Source organism: Triplophysa dalaica, chromosome 9 (genome assembly GCF_015846415.1).
Source record: "Triplophysa dalaica isolate WHDGS20190420 chromosome 9, ASM1584641v1, whole genome shotgun sequence".
Taxonomy (NCBI): Eukaryota; Metazoa; Chordata; class Actinopteri; order Cypriniformes; family Nemacheilidae; genus Triplophysa; species Triplophysa dalaica.
The window spans coordinates 6,880,485-6,901,640 of record NC_079550.1 but is presented as its reverse complement, the minus strand read 5'-3'; the positions used below and the strand labels follow the sequence as shown (position 1 = coordinate 6,901,640).

Below are 21,156 nucleotides of genomic sequence, written 5' to 3'. Positions count from 1 at the left end.
CTCCTAAATTTCTACAGCGTATACATTTCCAAAAGCAGCAAAACGATCTACACTTTTGTCCTGAATAAGATCTAAAGAAGCTTAGTTTATTATTTATAAATTGAACCTTTCTTTTCATTTCAATTCTTCATCCTGTTTACCCCAATTTAAATTTCACTCAAATTTACGAAATTAAACTGGAATTGAAAAGGTTTTCTCAACTTTTGTGACGCACAACTCTTGCTCGAGTCACAACGCAGGTGTCATCGTTGATCCAAACATTTAGTGAGGGGAGGCTGGCAACATCTCCAAGGGTTTGAAATATTTAGTTGAAAAGCCATCAAAGATCTCCTATTCCTCCCACATATTTCATCTCAGTTGCAATATTCGCACCGTCCTGTTTCATGTTGCCGATTGCAAGAGATCAGAAATGAAACAAAACAAGCAGCTTTCAGCTTTCTCTGTCAGCTTTCAAGAAACATCAAAAGCGGCGAGCAACAAGGCACCCTAGGTAAACAATTCATTAAAAGTGGAGCTTGCCCCCAATCCACAAACACGAAGGGGTTCAACGCTCACGACAGGAAATGCAGAAAAACCGCCACAAAGAGGAGAAAACCATCCAATGGGTATTATTCTTTTGAACATCATTCAAACTGAGCGCAGTGGTGTGAGAAAAAGAGCAAATTGGTGTTTTAAAGCTTTGAGATTCAGGAACTACTGTATGCTTATGACTATTTGAAGTCTAACAATCCTTCTGCTTATATAATATGATGCTCACAATGTGCCAGACAATTCAAGTTGTTCAAAGAGATCTTTAATATGAAAAACAGCCATTTACTCATGTCCCCTAATAAAATGTATTAATGTGAAATCACTATTGCTCATACTCACGATTTAAACAAAGTAATTGGAAGACAAAATTAAATTTAGTAAAATGACATTAAAGGAGGGAACCCAAGCCTTTTAGACAAATTTACCAACCAATTCACTTATATGGAAAATGTGTTATATTTCCCTATTTCTACTATATGTATGTGTATATTCTATATAGTATATTTAAAAAGCACATAAACCGTTCAATGCAATCATACATTGTTGCTTCACTTTAATAAACTACATTTTATCCAAGATGTCATTAATGCTCCATACAGATTGACAAAAATAGTTTTGCATTTTTAACGGAGCTGAAAGTGAACTGGCCCAAATCCTGGAGAGCTCGGAAAGAGAAAAGTCCTTCACCTTTGAGAAGGGGGCAGCTCTGGTAATTACGAAGGAGAGGTCCATGATAGCGAATGGGATTTTCTGCACTTTTATAAGATCTTATTCCTCTCTAAGGACTCTTCAGGGTTATTAAAGCACTCTTTTTTCCAGAGGAGATCGGGACATCGTTTGCAATTTTAGATTGGATCTTGCTTTCAACTTGTAACCTGCTGTGAGGTGGAGGAGGTGGACCATTTACATCATGGGCTGAGACACATAACCTACATCAGTGCTTTTCAACTCAACTTTAGGATCCGGTGACATTGGGTGGCATCCAACATAGTACTAAAATTTTTTATCAAACAAAATATATTAATGTCAGAACATTGATATCCATTAAAGGAATAGTCGCTCATGTGGATAAAACCTGTATGTGACTTTTCTTCTGTGGAACACAAAAGGAGATCTTTTGAGAAATGTTTCAGTGGTTTTGTATCCATACAATGGATGTCAGTGGTGGTCAGTGTTGGTTGGTTATCAACATTCTTCAAAATATCTCCTTTTGTGTTCTGCAGAAGAAAGAAAGTCATACAGGTTTGGAATAACATAAAGGTGAATAAATGATTAGATCAATGTTTTGACATGTGTAACTTTTGTATGATAAACAATTTGGGTACTGTGTTGGGCGCCACTAAATGTAAGTGATGACAGTTAATAAGAACTGATTTGGTTGTGAATCAGCAATAGCATCTGAATTGTGTAGCATTCGAGGTGGTGGAAGCTTCAAAATGTAAGGAGTGGTCATATGTTTACATGTCTATGGAATATTTGGAAAGCACCAACAGTTCTAAAAATGAACTTATTATGAATATGTTGTTAGTGAACCCAGTATTTTATCTAGTGTATTAGAAGTGGTTGACAAGTTAAGAACCACTTTAAAATGTCTGGCATATTGCTAATGCACAAAGAACCAACAATATTCTTTTTAATTTTAATATAAATGCCATACCTAATACACATATATATATAATAATCTAAAGCACACAAACAGTAAAGTCACTAATGTATAAACACATTGGAGAATTGCATTTCTCATTACATCTGATCTCAAATAATGATATCCTTGACATTTATTTTAGACCGCGACCTTCCAGCATCAGGGCACAGCGTGCAGAATCTCTGTGTTCATTAAAGGTGTCTTCTGAATCTACTGCCAGCCGTTAAAAGCAACAAGGCAGCTTGTTAAAATACTTTCACTGCTTTGCAAATTAGCCTGAAGACTAAAAAGATTGTTTATATACCCTTTAATAATCTTTGTACGATACCTCGGCTCGGACCCTTCAAAATATAATCACTAGAACAAGAAAAATATTTATATTTTCTTTGCAACCTGATCAAAACACGCATGTTTATTTTTTTATAATCCAAAGCATATAGTCTCCTTTGCAAAAATGATTCCAAATGGTGTGAATTCAGAGTTTCACGCATAGAAACGTATAAAAGTTTCTTCTTCTTTAATTTACTCCTTCTTCTTTCCTCTTTAGATTTCGAAAAGACATCTGGCAGCTTAACAGGAAGAAGTATTTAGAGGAAGATTTATTAGTTTGATTTAGCCTGGAGGTTTCTGTCAGTCGGTTTAAAGGGGGATTTGCTATTCCTGCTGTTTGGCAACATTTCCCTTTGATTGTGGAAAAGCTCATGACAGCAACACTGAATGGGATTGTTGCAACACGAAGAAATGCAGGCCCCACAAAATTTCTATGTTCACGCGCACCACACAAGCCTCATTAATGCTTATATCGAGGGTTGCGTATTTATCAAACCCCATTGGTATTATATACATGAGTCTATAACTCATCCCGTAAAGTTTGTGTTACTGCAACAATGGTCGCCTCTCAAATTGTGTGGTGTGCTGAAGAATATGTTTGTTTGGGTGTTTTATTACCTTAGATTTAGAACTTATGGATGGATGATGAAACAAACAAAGTATTCTTAAGGAAAAGACCAGAACATCACGGAATATCTCTTTTGGAATGACTAATGCACCTTAGCAACATCTCTGCAACCACACAGGAACCTATCAACGATTAGCAATGTTCTCTCACCGCCATAGCAACCACCCAGAACAACTCTGCAACCACACAGGAACCAATCAACGATTAGCAATGTTCCTTCACCATCCTAGCAACTCCCCAGAACATTTCTGCAACCACAGTGGAACCTATCAATGATTAGCAATGTTCTTCAACCGCCCTAGCAACTACCCAAAACATCTCTGGAACCACACAGGAACCCATCAACGATTAGCAATGTTCCTTCACCACCCTAGCAACCCTCCAGAACATTTCTGCAAACACAGTGGAACCTATCAATGATTAGCAATGTTCTTCCACCGCCCTAGCAACTACCCAAAACATCTCTGCACCACACAGGAACCTATCAACGATTAACGATGTTCTTCCACCACCCTAGCAACCCCCCAAAACATCTCTGCAACCACACAGGAACCTATCAACGATTAACGATGTTCTTCCACCACCCTAGCAACCCCCCAGTACATCTCTGCAACCACAGAGGAATCTATTAACGACAAGCAATGTTCTCTCACCGCCATAGCAACCACTCAGAACAACGCTGCAACCACACAGGAACCAATCAACGATTAGCAATGTTCCTTCACCACCCTAGCAACTCCCCAGAACATTTCTGCAACCACAGTGGAACCTATCAATGATTAGCAATGTTCTTCAACCGCCCTAGCAACTACCCAAAACATTTCTGCAACCACACAGGAACCCATCAACGATTAGCAATGTTCCTTCACCACCCTAGCAACCCTCCAGAACATCTCTGCAACCACAAAGGAACCTATCCACGATTAACGATGTTTTCCCACCTTCCTAGCAACCCCCAAAACATCTCTGCAACCACACAGGATCCTATCAACGATTAGCAATGTTCTCCATTGCCCTAGCAACCCCCCAGAACATCTCTGCAACCACAAAGGAACCTATCCACGATTAACCATGTTTTCCACCGCCCTAGCAACCCCCCAAAACATCTCTGCAACCACACAGGAACCTATCAACGATTAGCAATGTTCTTTCATTGCCCCAGCAACCCCCCAAAACATCTCTGCAACCACAGAGGAACCTATCAACGTTTACCAATGTTCTTCCACCGCCCTACTAACCACACAGAAAATCTCTGCAACCACAGAGGAACCTATCAACGTTTACCAATGTTCTTCCACCGCCCTACTAACCACACAGAAAATCTCTGCAACCACAGAGGAACCTATCAACGATTAGCAATGTTCTTCCACCGCCCCTAGCAACCCCCAGAACATCTCTGCAACCACAGAGGAACCTATCAACGATTAGCAATTTTCTTCCACCGCCCTAGCAACCCCCAGAACATCTCTGCAACCACACAGGAACCTATCAACGATTAGCAATGTTCTTCCATCGCCCTAGCAACCCCCCAGAACATCTCTGCAACCACAAAGGAACCTATCCACGATTAACCATGTTTTCCACCGCCCTAGCAATCCCCCAAAACATCTCTGCAACCACACAGGAACCTATCAACGATTAGCAATGTTCTTTCATTGCCCCAGCAACCCCCCAGAACATCTCTGCAACCACAGAGGAACCTATCAACGTTTAGTAATGTTCTTCCACCGCCCTAGAAACCACACAGAAAATCTCTGCAACCACAGAGGAACCTATCAACGATTAGCAATGTTCTTCCACCGCCCCTAGCAACCCCCAGAACATCTCTGCAACCACAGAGGAACCTATCAACGATTAGCAATGTTCTTCCACCGCCCTAGCAACCCCCAGAACATCTCTGCAACCACACAGGAACCTTTCAACGATTAGCAATGCTCTTCCATCGCCCTAGCAACCCCAGAACATCTCTGCAACCACACAGGAACCTATCAACGATTAGCAATGCTCTTCCATCGCCCTAGCAACCCCCAGAACATCTCTGCAACCACAGAGGAACCTATCAAGGTTTAGCAATGTTCTTCCACCGCCCTAGCAACCCCCCAGAACATCTCTGCAACCACAGAGGAACCTATCAACGATTAGCAATGTTCTTCCACCGCCCTAGCAACCCCCCAGAACATCTCTGCAACCACAGAGGAACCTATCAACGATTAGCAATGTTCTTCCACCGCCCTAGCAACCAACCAGAACATCTCTGCAACCACATAGGAACCTATCTACGACTAGCAATGTTCTTGCAACGCCCTAGCAACCCCCAGAACATCTCTGCAACCACAGAGGAACCTATCAACTATTAGCAATGTTCTTCCACCGCCCTAGCAACCAACCAGAACATCTCTTCAACCACATAGGAACCTATCTACGACTAGCAATGTTCTTGCAACGCCCTAGCAACCCCCAGAACATCTCTGCAACCACAGAGGAACATTACAACGATTAGCAATGTTCTTCCACCGCCCTAGCAACCTACCAGAACTTCTCTGCAACCACATAGGAACCTATCTACGACTAGCAATGTTCTTTCACCGACCTAGCAACCCCCAGAACATCTCTGCTAGTCGTAGATAGGTTCCTCTGTGGTTGCAATGTTCTTGCAACGCCCTTGCAAACAACCAAAACATCTCTGCAACCACACAGGAACCTATCATCGACTAACAATGTTCTTCCTCCACCCTAGCAACCCCCCAGAACATCTCTGCAATCACACAGGAAACAAGAAAACCCGTTAAATACTTCTTAGCTATCACAAAACAGTTGGTTTTAGTTGGTCTTCCAGGTTTTCTCTGGTTTAGCAGGCAGATTTTAAAAGGGTTTTGACTGTCGAGTCTGGTCTTAGTTATTCAGGACTGAAAACCAGCTGACGCACCATACATCCTGAAGAATTAGTGCATGAGAGAATAGAATAACCTTAATGTATGTTGTGAGATAAGATACTTTAATTCGCCAAGAGCGGGTCAACTGAAGGTAAAGAGTGAAGAAGACTGTCGCTTACAATCAAGTCACTGATCAGTGAAAACCTTAACATCAATGGCTCTTTGTGTGAAACTCTGTATATGTTTTTCTTTTCTCTCTTGGGAAATAAGTGAATAGCAGCAGTCAAGTATTTACCATGTTGACGGGTGACAAACATCTCCATAGGAGGCCCACATAGATTACGACTAACATTTTTCAACTGGAGTGTTGCAAAAATGGCCTGAATAGAGAAACAATGCTGCATGCACATACATTTATATTTTAGAATTATTAGATTGGGATGTGAAGTAGATATCTATAGTACATGGTCAGGTTGCATAATCTATGTTCGATTGCTTAAAATACACTACACAATAAAAAAATAAATAAAAAAAATATGAGCCAGGCTACATTAAATACGGTACAATAAACAATTTTGATGGTGTGTTGGGTCGCCACTTGATATCAATTTAAATTCTGGGTCCTGCAGTGCAGTAAAAACAGCGGAGAACTGCTTTGAATAACCGCACAGATAAGCGTCCAGGCATTTGTGATAGATTTTTCAAATATTCATCTTTCAAGAAATAAGATACTCTAGTGGAGGACAAGAAATGCTTGGATGCATTTGATGAGAGAACACCACCCCATGATACCATCATGTCTCATGTAAATCTTATTAAACATAGAGCTACACAACAGGCGGGCTTGAGGCAATGAAACAGATATTAAAATACATCTCATTTTATATGATGAATAAAACATCTCATATTTGAAATAATAAAGTACTCAGGTAAAAGTCCTGTTTCATAACAGTTGGAAATGTAAGGACATTAATTACCTTATGTTAGTTTCCGGGTTCACTGAATAAGATCAGAACAAAAGTTAAATGAAACAAACTGGGATGTGTCTATCCATTTTTGACGGGAAAGACGCCTTGATGGTTAGGATATTTAAACAGCAATACTGCCATCTTGTGTAAAGACAAAAAAACAACAGTTCCCTTTCTGTCGGTCTCTCGACGTTGTGTCGAGAACGACAGATGGGGTTCGCCCTTGAGAACCAATCAACTCTGACTACTATAGAAAAGGCCAATGAAATTTGGCGAATGCAATTTGCATGCCGGGCTCCGCCCCCGGAAATCCGGTATAAAAGGAGGCCGGCGTGCAGCATTCACCTACCTTTTTGTTCTTCAGAGCCATCGCTCATGAGTACAACTCAGGATTCAATCCTCTACAACTACACGCTGGTGATACGACGTGTTACAGCGGATCGTCCCTTCCTGCAGCGACCTTCCCCTGGGCGTCTCGGCGGTTCCGGAGGTGTTAGAGATTTTTTCTAAAAGTCCTTTTCAGGACTGACTGAGCATTCTCCAGCGCGGCATGTCCCGCTGTTCTCTTGGGTGCGGCACCCTCATCGAGGAGGGGGATGGACACGATCGCTGCATTAGGTGTCTGGGCGTCCAGCACACTGAAGCAGCGTTCGTTGACACATCTGCCTGCACTGCGGGCAGATTGTCATTCAGAAGTTGCGGTCACGGGTGGCTGTCTTCCTACGGGAACCAGCCACCATTTCGTCTGCTACCCGGGCTGTGACATCTGTGGCTACGGCCCCGATGACCACCCACGTTAGCAGCGTTAGTGATACGGGGAACTCTGCGAACGTAAACCCGCCAGCCAAGTGCTCACGGGCCGATCGCACCCCGATTCGCTCTTCTGAACGTTCCCCAACCGGCGGTGGCATACCGTCCGGATCCTCACGCACACACTCGGAAACGATGTGTGACGTAGATGAGATGTCGCTCGCAGCATCGGAGGGAGACTGGCATCCGACTCTGCCGAATCCAAACTCCACCCCCAGCGGTCGAGTTCAGGAGGAAGCAGAAGTGATGTCATCCGTGCTAACCCGGGGATACGTGGTTCCCGAGGTCGGTGCGCGGTGCAAACCGCGCCCACCCCGGGTGCCATGTTTTTCCCGGAGGTGCATGAGGAGCTGTGTAAAACTTGGAACGCTCCTCTCACGGACCGTTCCAGTGAAACCAGCTCCGGCTCCCTTACTTCCCTCGATGGTGAGGCAGCCAAGGACTGCGTCGAGATCCCCCGGGTGGAACGTCCGCCTGCGGTGCACCTGTGCCGCGGACGGCTACCACCTGGGGGGGGATCGACCACTCCTACCGTCCAAAGCACGTAAGACTTCGGCATCACTGGTGTCGAAAGCTTGCGATGTTGCGGGCCAGGCTGCCTCCTCTCTCTATGCCTTGGCCATCCTGCAGGTCCGCCAGGCCAGGGCGTTGAGAGGGCTCCACGAGGGTAAGGCCGACCCGGGTATAATGCAGGATCTCCGTGCCACCGCTGACAGCGCTCTACGGGCGACTAAGGCGGCGGCATGGGCCCTGGGTCGGACGATGTCCACGGTAGTGGTCCAGGAGAGACACCCCCGGCTATACCTTGTGCAGAAGAGTGACAGCAAGGAAGTCCGCTTTCTTGATGCACTCATCTCGCAGGGTGGGTTGTTGGTAACACCGTCGAGGACTGCGCTCAGCAGTTTTTTGACGGCGAAGCAGACAGTGGCAATTAACCACATTTTTTTCACGCCGCGACTCGGCCGCCTACAGGCCTCCGAGATCTCACGTGACGTCTGCTTCCCTGCAACCCAGGACCCTTTCGACATCGGCTCCGGTTCCTGTGCCCCCACAGGCGGCACCCCGGAAGCAGAGGTCGAGGGGGAAACCTCCACCCCGTCAGCAACCTCCTCGCGAGAAGGGACACTGACGGGAAGACCCCAGGGAGAACAACATCGGGCCCGAACCTTCACAGCCACGGCTCTGATCGGTCGGTACGGGACGACTCCTGCCTCGTCACCAAAGCCGGGCCCTTGTTAGGGCTTGGCGCCCACTTACTCACTGAGTTTTCTGTTCTCCCCGGGTTTACTTGCAGCCGATCGCACACTCCACTGGACTGTGCTCGGCGAACCGACCTCACACCCTGGCGAGGCGTGAGGTCGTACACATATACGACAGCCGTCACCACTCTCAAACCGACAGTGCGTGCCGTTGTCCCGCCAGGCAGGTAAGCAGGCGGAGCAAAAACCTTCCCTCCGGGGACTCCCCGCGACATGGTTAGCTCCGCCAGCCGACGAACCACCCCCCGTGGGAATGATGAAGCAGACCGTCCCCTTGGTCACCCTGTCACAGTCCCTGGGAGCTCGAGAGCTGCCCACACTGTCTCGCTGGCTAATGAGGGCGGTCCGTCTTGGTTACTCGATCCAGTTCGCCAGAGACTCACCCAAGTTTCGGGGCATCATCTCTCCCTCTGTCAGAGGCAGGGACGCCTCCGTACTTCGGGTAGAGGTCCCCACCCTTCTGGCAAAACAGGCATCGAGTTCGTCCCTCAAAACCAAGATGTTCAGTGGGTCACCACCCGCACTTCATCGTTCCCAAGAAAGACGGCGGGTTGCCCCCAAAGGCTGCGTACCCTGAACAGAGCACCTTCACAAGCTGCCATTCAGGGTGCTCACACAGAGGCGCGTCCTGACATCTATGAGGTGTCAGGATTGGTTCGTGGCAATCGACCTGAAGGACGCTTACTTTCATGTCTCGATCCTCCTCGACACCGGCCGTTCCCACGGTTCGCGTGCGAGAGGCGGGCATATCAGTACAGAGTCCTCCCTTTCGGTCTGTCCCTGACCGCCCTTTCTCCCTGAGAGGAGGAAGGCGAGCGGGTACTAAACTATCTCAGCGACTGGCCTATCTTGGCACACTCGCGAGATCTGTTATGTACACAAAGGGACCTGGTGCTCCGGCACCTAGGTCGATTGGGACTCCAGGTCAACCAAGAGAGGGGCAAGCTCTCCCCAGTGCAGAGCATCCTCTTTCTCGGTATGGAACTCAGCTCTGTCACCATGTCGGCACACCTGTCCGCAGTTGTGCCCAACCAGTGTTGAACTGTCTGAAATGAACATTTTTAGGCAGACAGCGGTCCCCCTGAAACAATTCAGAGGCTCCTGGGACACATGGCGTCCTCGCGGGCTAATACCCCTCGAGTTGATGCACATGACACCGCTCCAACACTGGTTTCAGAGTCGAGTTCCGAGGAGAGCGTGGCACACCGGCAGCAGGCGCATGGTGATGCCGCCCTGCTGCCGACGCACCATAACCCCTAGTCTTTATGACTTTTTCGACGGACTCAGGTCCCTCTGAGCAGGTTATGAGGCAGGTCGTGGTGACGACTGAAGTCTCCCTGCAGGGGTGCGGTGTAGTGTGCAACGGGCACGCAGGTGGGGTGTTGGACGAACCCCCGCCTGCGCTGGCATATCAATTGCCAAGAGTTGTGGGCTATGCTACTTGCACTGAGCAGGCTACGGCCTCTCGTGCGAGACATGCACGTGCTGTTCCGAGGACAGCACTATAGCTGTAGCGAATACAGATCGTCAGGGTGGCGTTCGCACACAGCAGCTAAACACAACTTGCTCGACGCCTCCTCCGGTGGAGTCAACAGGTGACTCGTTCCCTGCAGGCCACACACCCCGGGCAAACTGAACTAGACAGCCGACGTGCTTTCTCGCCAGTTTATGCCTCGTGGAGAGTGGCGACTCCACCCCCGTGCAGTCCAGCTCATTTGGAGGCTGTTCGGGTAGGCCCAGGTAAAACCTGTTCACCTCCCGTAACACCACCATTTGCCCGCTTGATAGTCCCTGCCCTCGGCACGGATATCCTTGCGCACAGCTGGCCGCGGGATGGGCGGAAGCACACCTTCCCCCCCCAGGAGCCTTCTTGTACAGACTCTGTGCAAGGTCAGGGAGCAGGAGCACCAAGTGTTATTGGTTACACCACACCGGTCTAACCGCACTTGGCCTCAGAGCCGATGCTCTGGACAGCGACTCCCCCTGAACCATTCCCCTGACAGAGGACCTGCTCTCTCAGGGGAAGGACACGTTCTGGCATCCCAGATCAGACCTCTGGAACACCCATGTCTGGTCTCTAGACGGGACGAGAAGATCCTAAGATGGCTACTCCCCCTATACGGCTGAGACCATCACCCAGGCTAGGGCCCCATCTACTAGGCGGTTACACGCCTCTAGACGGTGCCTCTTCTCGTCCTGGTGTCTTTCTCAACGAGAAAGACCCACTGAGGTGCTTGATCAGGATTGTGTTCCCCTCCTCACGAGACTGGAGACTAACATCTCCCTTCCACACTGAAAGTGTATGTAGTCGCTATTGCCACTCATCACGACTCAGTCGGTGGAAAGTTTCTAGGGCAACACGACCTGGTCACCAGGTTCCTAAGCAGCGAGAGGGCGGTATCCGCCTCATCTCCGCTCCATACCCTCTTGGGACCCTAAGTGGTCCTGGGGAGCCTCAGGGCCCCCCAAAGAGCCCCTCGGAGGTTCCGATCTTCCTCATAGAGTAAGACGGCCCTCCTGACAGCGCTCACTTCTTTCAAGAGGGTAGGGGACCACCGAGCATCCTCCGTGTCCCTGGATTGCCTTAAACTCGGCCCTGGAAACTCTCACGTTATCTTGAGACCCAGGCCCGGATGCGTGCCCAAGAAGTTCCCACTACTCCCTCCGGGGCCAAGTGGTGAACTTGCAGGCGCTCCCCATAGGGGAGGAAGACCCAACCCGATTAGTGTTGTGTCCAGTACGTACTGGACCGCACGCAGAGCTCTGAAGCTCTGACCAGCTCCGTGTCTGTTGGAGGACAGCAGAAGGGGAAGGCTGTCTCCAAACAGAGGCTGGCGCACTGGGTCGTGGACGCCGTTACGACGGCATTCCGATCTCAGAATCTCCCATGCCCATTGGCAGTGAGGGCTCACTCCACACGGAGTTTAGCCACCTCCTGGACACTGGCAGAAGCGCCTCTCTAGCAGACATCTGTAGAGCTGCGGGTTGGGCTATGCCCAAACACCTTCGCAAGGGTTAACAACCTTCGCGTAAACCCGGTGTCAGCCCACGTCCTGCGTGGCGACATGTAGGACTGGCATCCGGGGGGGCGTATGCCTGCGAAAGCACCTTTCCACCCTCTAACAGGTTGGGTCAGTGTGCTATTTACCTTTTCTTCTTACCCGAACACATCGCTAAGAAACTGGTACCTCACCAGCCTCCCTTCTTACCCAGACACTGGTTAAGAATAGGCATTCCATCCATCACCAAACAAGCACCCCCTGGGGGCTGGCTGGGCAGAGCAGCCTTCCCCCTTAGGCCGGGATACCATGTGAGCTATCACAGATAGCTCTAACCGGACCTAGTGCTACCGGACGTCTGTAACACCCCCTCCGTGGGCTGTTCCGTCTGATGTATCCTCATGAGAATGGTTCCCACTCCTGGTAACCCATGAGCTTCCCCAGGTGGGCCTCCACCTCGCGGTTAACTACTCAGTCCGCACGTTCCATGCGTTCTCCTCCAAGGACGAGACCATACCTATATCCACCATATTCCTCCCCACGGGTAGGAGGTGGCCTCTGTAGCGCTTCTCTGATTAAGAGTCGCGCTTACCCGGTGTAAACTGATCTGGATGGCCTCTCGCCTATAGAGAGCTAAGGCCCCGTCCGTGAAAGTTACCGGTCAGGGCTGTACCCATCTTTCTCCAAGAAAGCTCTGGAACCCCCCGACCACCACACTGGAAGGTTACAGTCTCACGAAAGCTTCGAGATGACACGCCCAGGCTTGTTACCGTCGCTTCGCTAGAGATTGTGACGCGATACAGCGTTGTGGCGTTTTCCATAGGCAACCCCATCTGTCGTTCTCGACACAACGTCGAGAGACCGACAGAAAGGGAACGTCTTGGTTACGTATGTAACCTCAGTTCCCTGATGGAGGGAACGAGACGTTGTGTCCCTTATGCCACGAACACGTATCGTATTCTGCTGCAGTTTGAGAGGTCTCAGGCTCTTCAGAACAAAGGTAAGTGAATGCTGCACGCCGGCCTCCTTTTATACCGGATTTCCGGGGGCGGAGCCCGGCATGCAAATTGCATTCGCCAAATTTCATTGGCCTTTTCTATAGTAGTCAGAGTTGATTGGTTCTCAAGGGCGAACCCCATCTGTCGTTCTCGACACAACGTCTCGTTCCCTCCATCAGGGAACTGAGGTTACATACGTAACCAAGACGTTATTCTGAAACTAACCTGTAAAATATTGCTGAACTTTAAAGTTGCAATCCGTAACTTTGCTTGTTTGTTTGTTGTTAAAACAAACAAAAAGCAGTTGTTAAGCAAGACTTGTCCAGCAGCACTCCGTTTCATTATTATTTTATTTACACAATGATTTAATCTTTAAATATAGGTATCATTTGGTTGTAAATTATCTGTTTAATGTATTTTGTTCAGACGTCTGTGTAGCGGTAAAAAAACTAAAACAAGAAGTTCTTCTGGACAAGCACTGTTTACATCTTTCGAAGTGGTTTCAAACAGAAATGGCAAGACGGTATAATATAAAGACAGAATTTGTAGATTGTAGATTTAAAGAATGGTAACAGATTACCTGAGTTGAGAATGATAATCTGGCATCATTGGTAAAATAAAATATTGGTGCCATTTAGTGGGCCATATTGAGAAAATATATTTTATACCTGTAGTGCATTTTAAAGGAACTTGAAAATGTAGATATTTTATTAGTGAATAAGATACTGGAAGTCAATAAAAATGAAGCATTTGACTATAACAGTACATACAGCAAATGTCATTTTAATCTAAATTATTAATAAATTAATCAACCAGCTTTTGATTAATAAATTAATCAAAGCTTTCCTGTAGTTTTGTGGTTAGAGCATGGCGCTAGCAACGGCAAGGTCATGGGTTTGATACCAGGAGTTGCACTCAGATTCAAATGTATAGTATAACACAATGCAAGTCACTTTGGAAGGCGTCTGCCAAATGGAAAAATGTAAATGTATGGTTTACGTTTGAAAATGATATTTGTGTAACATTCTTAGTGTTATAATTTGTAGCACACAAATAATAAATCAACAAAGCATTGGACCATGATGAAACTGCAGGGGTCTATGCCAAAATAAAACACACAGAAAACAGTTATGTATTATTCTTGGGGAGGATTGTGTGTTTGCTTCGTCATTGCGCAAAACACACACACGCTAGCATTCTCACGCAAATCTCTGCTGTCAGTAAAAAACTTATTTTGAAACTATTTTACCACCTCCCTATGGAGAGAATGACACACGCTGCCTTAGTTAAAGCAGCGGAGATAATAGGCACTTGTAAAACAACAAGACATGCAAAAGACCGTTCCACATTACACGCACAACAATCTTCCACCTATTATTTGGTTGGAACAAACAATACTTTCTGATACAAATTGAATATTACATGGAAATGCTAGTGAGGGCATCTTTTCCTAATGACCTGAAGTCCACATATTTGTTGCTGTTAATATGGTAAAACACAAAGCATGGCTCTATATACTCCATGTGACTGTCTGCTGAGAACCACAGGAAGTGGTCAACAAGAAAAAGTCTCATCACTTGAGTTTAAAAGTAATATATATTTGTGTTAAGTGTGCAAAACTGATCTTCCATTGTTTTGTGTGTTACCATTGTAAAATGTTTGTTTACTCATGAAGATCTTGATAGGTGATAGGTTTCATAAGTTGAAAAAGGATTTTAATGTGTTGTAAAACTACAGGAAGTGAAGCAGATGACAATGATCATTTCACATTTAGAAGACGCAGAAGCAACTTACAAATATGACAATGAAGCAGTTAATGTGCGGGTATGTGTAATATCACAATTAATTATTTTGATAAATTATAAAAAAATATGAATTAATTAATTAAAGAGGTTAACACAAATAACTACAGACTGAGAAAGAGACCCAAAAACTTGAATATTGTATACAGATCTGTATGTAAAAATAGGCAACGGTATGACTTTACTAAGATCCATGGTAAACATTATCAATTTGTTTAGTAAATAGTTTTTTGTATACGATTCTTTAAGTAGTTTATTGATGAAGTTATTGCTAACATTGTTTTGTCTCCAGGTTTCATTGTTATGTTAGTAAATTTCATTGAAGGAGTATCAGTGAAGGTTCATACAGGAGGAAACATTAGGCTTTTCTGTACCATTAAAGATGATCAAGAGATCAGTTGGATCATTAAAATCAGAAACCGAACATTTGTTACAATTCTGAGACTTAAAGATTTGTATTTGTAAATGTAACCCTGACCAATCCTTTATTCATCCAGATTACGAATGGCATTCGAGCGTTTAGTTCTCACACACACATTCATCACCAGCACTGAACTGATGCTCTACTGCTGCATCGACTGTAAATACGAGCAATTACACTGCAGAAAACTGGACTTTTTAAGGTATGACCTTTTTCCTATGCATTGAATTGCTTTTTTTAAAGGCAAATTTTCCACTTAAAATTAGATGAAAATGTTTACATATGTTTTCTTAGGCGATGAAGATGAGCACACTGAAAATACAGAGGAGACAGTTATGGTCCAATACTGATTGTAATTCTGTGTGGTTATGTTACTGGTGTCAAATATCTGTGGGTGTTTAAGAGGAAAACCTGTTACAACAGGTTAATTATTTTATATCCACTGCATTTTAGGAAGTATTAAATGTCTAATGTTTGATCATGTGTATTTGTATAAACCTTTTCAAAATGAAAGGTTGTTTAAAAAAAATGACACGCATCCCGTCAGGATTGACAAATATACAGGTCAGAAACTCTTTAACATTATTTTGTTATAGCAGCACAATATAAGTCTCAAATTGTAAATAGCATTCTCATTTATTATTAATACATATTATTACCTTTCAGGGAACACATATGTTTAATAATTTTATGAAGAGACAAGATGACTGGACTGAGGTTCTGTATGCACAAATATAAATAATTATTCCAAAGTTTATTAGCATAAACTGCTGTTTTTGGCTAAACAAAAAGGCTTCGGTAATAGTCTGTGTCTTTAATACTTAAATGTTTTCTATTATAAACTCATTATTTGAATTGTGTAGTAGTCTGTACAAATTGTGTAATATTTAATACTAAATGTGTGGACAAAAAGTGAAGTGACATTTTGCTTTTTATAAAATATATTATAAAATATGTATTATGTAGGAACAACTTAGTATTTATATTGCTGTAACTGGGTTAAAACCAAAGTTTAGCTTTGGCAAGAATTTGAGAAGGCTTGGCAAAAAATAACACTCCGGCCTATGAGAACAACACATGTTAAAGATAATATTGTAAAATTACTTTGACTAAAAAAAATAAAATTGACTTTTTTTCTTGGTTTTTGTATATTTCAATAAAACCTTGATTTCTTAGCCACTATTGTAACCTGTACACAGCAAAATTTATTGTGGCACACATTAAACACACAGATCTTTTTTTGGATACATTTGATTTTGATTTGCATGACTTCTGAAGGTAGTGATCAGGGCTCTTTTATATTCAAGCACATTCAATTTGGTGACCACTAACCACATGCTGTTGCCAACCCAGTGAAGGAAATGTGGCATAATATCTATGATACAGGCCAAAACAGGTCTCTTCGTTTCAGAGACCAACAAATGCTGGTTAAACCACTGAAAATACAACTTTACATGCACTATACTCGGTTTTGAATCTTCAAAAGTATCTCATAACCATTGTTATAAATGCACCAACTGCGTTTAAATGATAAAAAGCCTTGAGATTTTCTGAGGTTTGGATTATTGAATCAATTTAATAACAAAAACTAATGTGCTAATACTGTCAGAATTTAAATACATATTTTTTTTATATATTATTGATTTACTATTGTAGTATTATAATAGTTTTTTAATCATTTCTATATTTTGATTGATTACCTGTTAAGTAGATAGCAAACCATCTTGTCAAATACATTCTCATTGTGTCATTAATATCAACTACAGTATGTTCTTCAACTTCAAAGTTCAACGTTATCTAGTTCGAAACAAGCAGTTCATATCTAATGAAGTGTAGAATTCATTCTGAACACTTTAAGCCAGCAGAGGGAGTCCTCGCTTGAAAAGTGTAAGACCATCTGATTCCTTATTGTTTTAAAATTTGTTTTGCCTTTAGAAATACAAAAATGTGTACACATGAATTAATTATTTGTTAAATCTGATGCTTTTTAAATGCTCCACTTTCTTTTTTGAACAATTCACTCAACATGTAGACAGTAGACATGACCGACTACAACTATTAACCAAGAGATCATCTCTATAACAGACTTAAAGACCAGCTTTATTTTGTATCTTTATGAATGAACAGAACTTTCTCTGAGTGCCTCTGTACTCCATAGATGACTCCATTCATTAATACACACATGAAGAATTTGTTTTTTACAATCCCGCATACATCATGTCTTAAACACATGTGAAGTGTAGCCTACTAGATACAGCTTATAAATTACTAACAGAAAATTCACTCCTGACTGATGCCTCCCATATAAAATTCATACACTACAACTAAATATAAACAAGTTCAGTAGAGTCATTTATTTTAATTGTTTGTTGCTTCCCATCGCAATTGGAAACGTCTGCTACCTAATGTGATCTATAGCAATGTTAGGCCACAGAGTTACAAAAACAATATTGTATTGTGCCCGCATTCACTTTTCTGATGAATGAGATTGTGTTACTTTTCTGTATTACACAACAATGTAGACAAATGCTACACAAGTATAGCAACGTGCACAGTTTTACTCCAAACTAACTTCTACATTATAAGAATTAAGTATTGTTTTAGGTGTGCAAACCCAACAATTTTTGTTTTATAAATGAGCAATAATCAAAATAACAATGTAGACAGATTGTCTTGATTGCTAATATTGCAGTGTTTCATTGCGTGGCCCCACAAAGTATTTTACACTTGAAATGTGTACAAGTAATTCTATTCCATGAAATTATTCTTAAAAGAAAGCAAACAAAACAAAAAAGCCTTAAAATTAAAAGAATAAGCACAAGACAAATCGTCACCTTATTGGAATTATAAGGCTCTATTTGCATTCGGAGCAGTTTTAGATATTGAGCTTCAAAGTTTTTGCATTCCATTTCCCTTAATAAATGAAGAAATGAACCTTTTTGTTTAAAAAAAGTCCTAAAATGTACACAACGTAAAAAAAAGAAACATTGCATGACATAAATAAGTTACATAATATGTGAATAACTCAATTTTGACCAAAAATATCAGAAATGTATCATTCTAAGGTGACATACTGTTCATTTCAAGTGATCTTTTTTCATCTGTAGTGATTTTAGTTTTCAGGTTATGAAAATGTATGTTACATTTCCATAGTAAATGTGTTTAAATGAACCTGTGGTTACTCCTTCAAGTGATGAACTTGAAGGAAAAGTCTAAAATAATACTTGAGCCCATCATTTAAATCAAAAATTACTTTTTTTAAAAAGACGTTACGGGTTTGTCTGATATTTTGGAATACATTTTCAGTGTGGCTTAAGTGTCCAAATACTTCATGGTGCCGTTTTTTGTCTTTGACTATATTTAAACAAAGAAGCAGAACCCCCTGAGATCAACTCTATAAGAAACTTCCTACCTTGTTTGCTTTTATTTTATTTTAAATTAGGAGGATTATCAATCAGACAATGTCTACGTAGAGTTGTATTGTGACCCATCTATTTTAAGCAATTTTGACTGTTGTTTTACACAAGGGAGCAGTAACACAAACTCCTGAGGTGTAGTTTTGTTAATTCGATTAGAAATGTCTTTTTTTCCCTTTCCTGTTAAACATTCAGAGACGCAAGGTCATCTTTAAGATTTTTATAACTTTTAGGATGCAATAATCATTGTTATAATGCATACATTAAAACACCAAGCAAAAATGTAAAAAGGTTCATTATCATACTTGCATATGTTGAAGAAATGGTAATAAAACGGTCATAACATTTAGGTTTGTCTTTTGTTAAGACCATACTAAAAACAGTCTATTTTTATTTCAAAGTGTCAGAAAACTAAGAAATCTCCTGTTTAAAGAGAGGGAAAACTTCCTCGGTTATATCCGTTGGTCAGATCGTAGGAGACCGGAGGTGTAGTGCAGTCTGTAAAGAAGTTTGAAAAGGTAAGTGCACATGGCGAGCTCTGTTCCACAGGCAAAGCGCCAGAATGGTCCGTGTGAGTATAAAGGTTCGGCTGGACGGTTGCCGTCCGCATGTCCCCGGACTTTTTGGGAGTGCCGCTGCAAGTTCCCCAAGGCTCTGTGTATAAAAACCCACCGGTTACGAAATGTTGCGAGTCGTACAAAAGCGACTCTGTGGCATCCTGTTGGATCCTGACAGGTGCCACTTGAAATAGATCCTGCTCCGAAACCATACTGCTGTAGTCGGGCCCAAGAAGCTCAAAAAACTCTGCTGCTTCCGGTGTCCCTCGCTCCAGGTCTTTGAGCGACATGCCAGACGTGGATGTAACTCTGGAGTTGTTGGCCGGCTCCGTAAAGAAAGATGGAGGGAGGTTTCGGTGTCGCAGCGGGGGCTTCTTGGCCTTTTCTCCCCGTACATCCTTTGCCGGGTTGAACAGGGCAGCCAGACTCTTGCTTTGCAGGTTGGCCTGCATCCCGTCCCTCTTGGGAGGCGTTTTGCCGGCCAGGCTGCTTGTCGGGGTCAGGGGCGAGCCTTGTCGCTTGCACGGCTCCTGAACAGGTGCGGCCCCTGGCGAGATGATGCCCGTGCACCTTTTTATCTGCTTCTGCAGGTACTTGCGATGGTTGACTTTTCTCTTGGACTTGACGGGTTTGTCCAGTGCAAGTTTGATGTTGCTGGACGCCGAATCGATGAAGCTTAGCAGGTCTCTAGTGGTTTCCCTAAAGTCACCTTCACAGTCCACCTCACCCAAAAAGCCGCCCTCCAGACTCTTTTCCACCTCATACTCCATGACCGAGCCGGGAAAGCAGAAGTTTAAGAACTGTGAGTTCATGATGGCAGCTTGAACGGCCATCTCTCTCAAGCGCAGTCTCCCGAGATGCTTGCAACAATCCTCTAAAGCATTTTTCTGATCTGCATTTCCAGGGTGACGTGCTTACCCTCGGTCCTGCTCAGGACACTCTCACAGCTCCCCTCCGCTCTGCCGAAAACTGGAGTTTGGGGGAAGGGAGGATTATTTTAGGGGGCAGGGCTAATGATGTCAGAACATCAAAGGGGAGGGGCAGAGGGACCCTAGGACTTAACTCTTTGCTCACGCCTGACCACCTGCAACTAAGAGGGATTTGTCTGAGACTTCCCACTGAGCAAAAGAACAATAAACTCGGGTTTAACCGTCTTGGACATGGCTTGTTGTTTATGTGAATGCTTTGCTATTTTGCATGTTTTTGTCCCTTTCCCTCAATGTAAATGGCACAATTTGCCTTAATATTTTTTAACTTACGGTTAGATAAGAACTGTAATTTGTTGGCTATGCGCTCTGTACAATCACAATAAAGTCTAAAAAAATCGTATACATTTCTTCAACCTAAAATAAAGTGAAGATCTCTTTTTGTTATTTGTTTAAAAAAATGTATATAACATGCATGTAAATTTACATTCATTTAAATAGTACAAATAATGTGTGTTCTTTGCAAATTTTAAACTCGTTTACTTTAAATATGTTTAAGATAAAGCTTAAACGTTAAATAAAATTTAAAATAAAATAAATAAACATAACATAAAAATAAGGGACTTTAATTCTTTTCAAAGTTTCTAATCCTACTGAATACAGTATATGTTTACACATCATTTACGTAATTTATCTTTTAAATGATTTGATTTAACTTTTCATATGATTTTACAGAAAATATTTAGATTTCAGATGTAAAAAATAATACTAGACATATCATCTTAGTATCATTTCATTCAATTATTTCATTAAATGCAGAGTGGTTGTCATCATATACTTTTATTTGATATTTTTATGTAATGTTTCACATAACTCTTTGAATGCTTTTTGCATCAAGAGACCATTTAAAAAAAAATGTAAACAACACTGGTCCAGAAGCCCTTCCTTTTTCAACACTATACAAACTTTACACACACAAATTGATGTGAAACA

General features: G+C 43.2%; 1 protein-coding gene across 1 annotated transcript; it reads right to left on the bottom strand.

Annotated features, from left to right (window-relative positions):
• Positions 1-17,346: 17,346 nt before the first annotated feature.
• LOC130428824 (protein FAM181B) lies at positions 17,347-20,213 on the bottom strand. Its single transcript, XM_056757092.1, has one exon. It carries the CDS (start codon positions 20,068-20,070, stop codon positions 19,108-19,110), a length of 963 nt encoding a protein of 320 aa, XP_056613070.1. The 5' UTR covers positions 20,071-20,213; the 3' UTR covers positions 17,347-19,107.
• Positions 20,214-21,156: the final 943 nt, after the last annotated feature.

What these genes read in the sequence shown, in the direction of transcription:
- LOC130428824 (XM_056757092.1), bottom strand. Translation starts at nt 20,070, where the DNA reads ATGGCCGTTCAAGCTGCCATCATGAACTCACAGTTCTTAAACTTCTGC.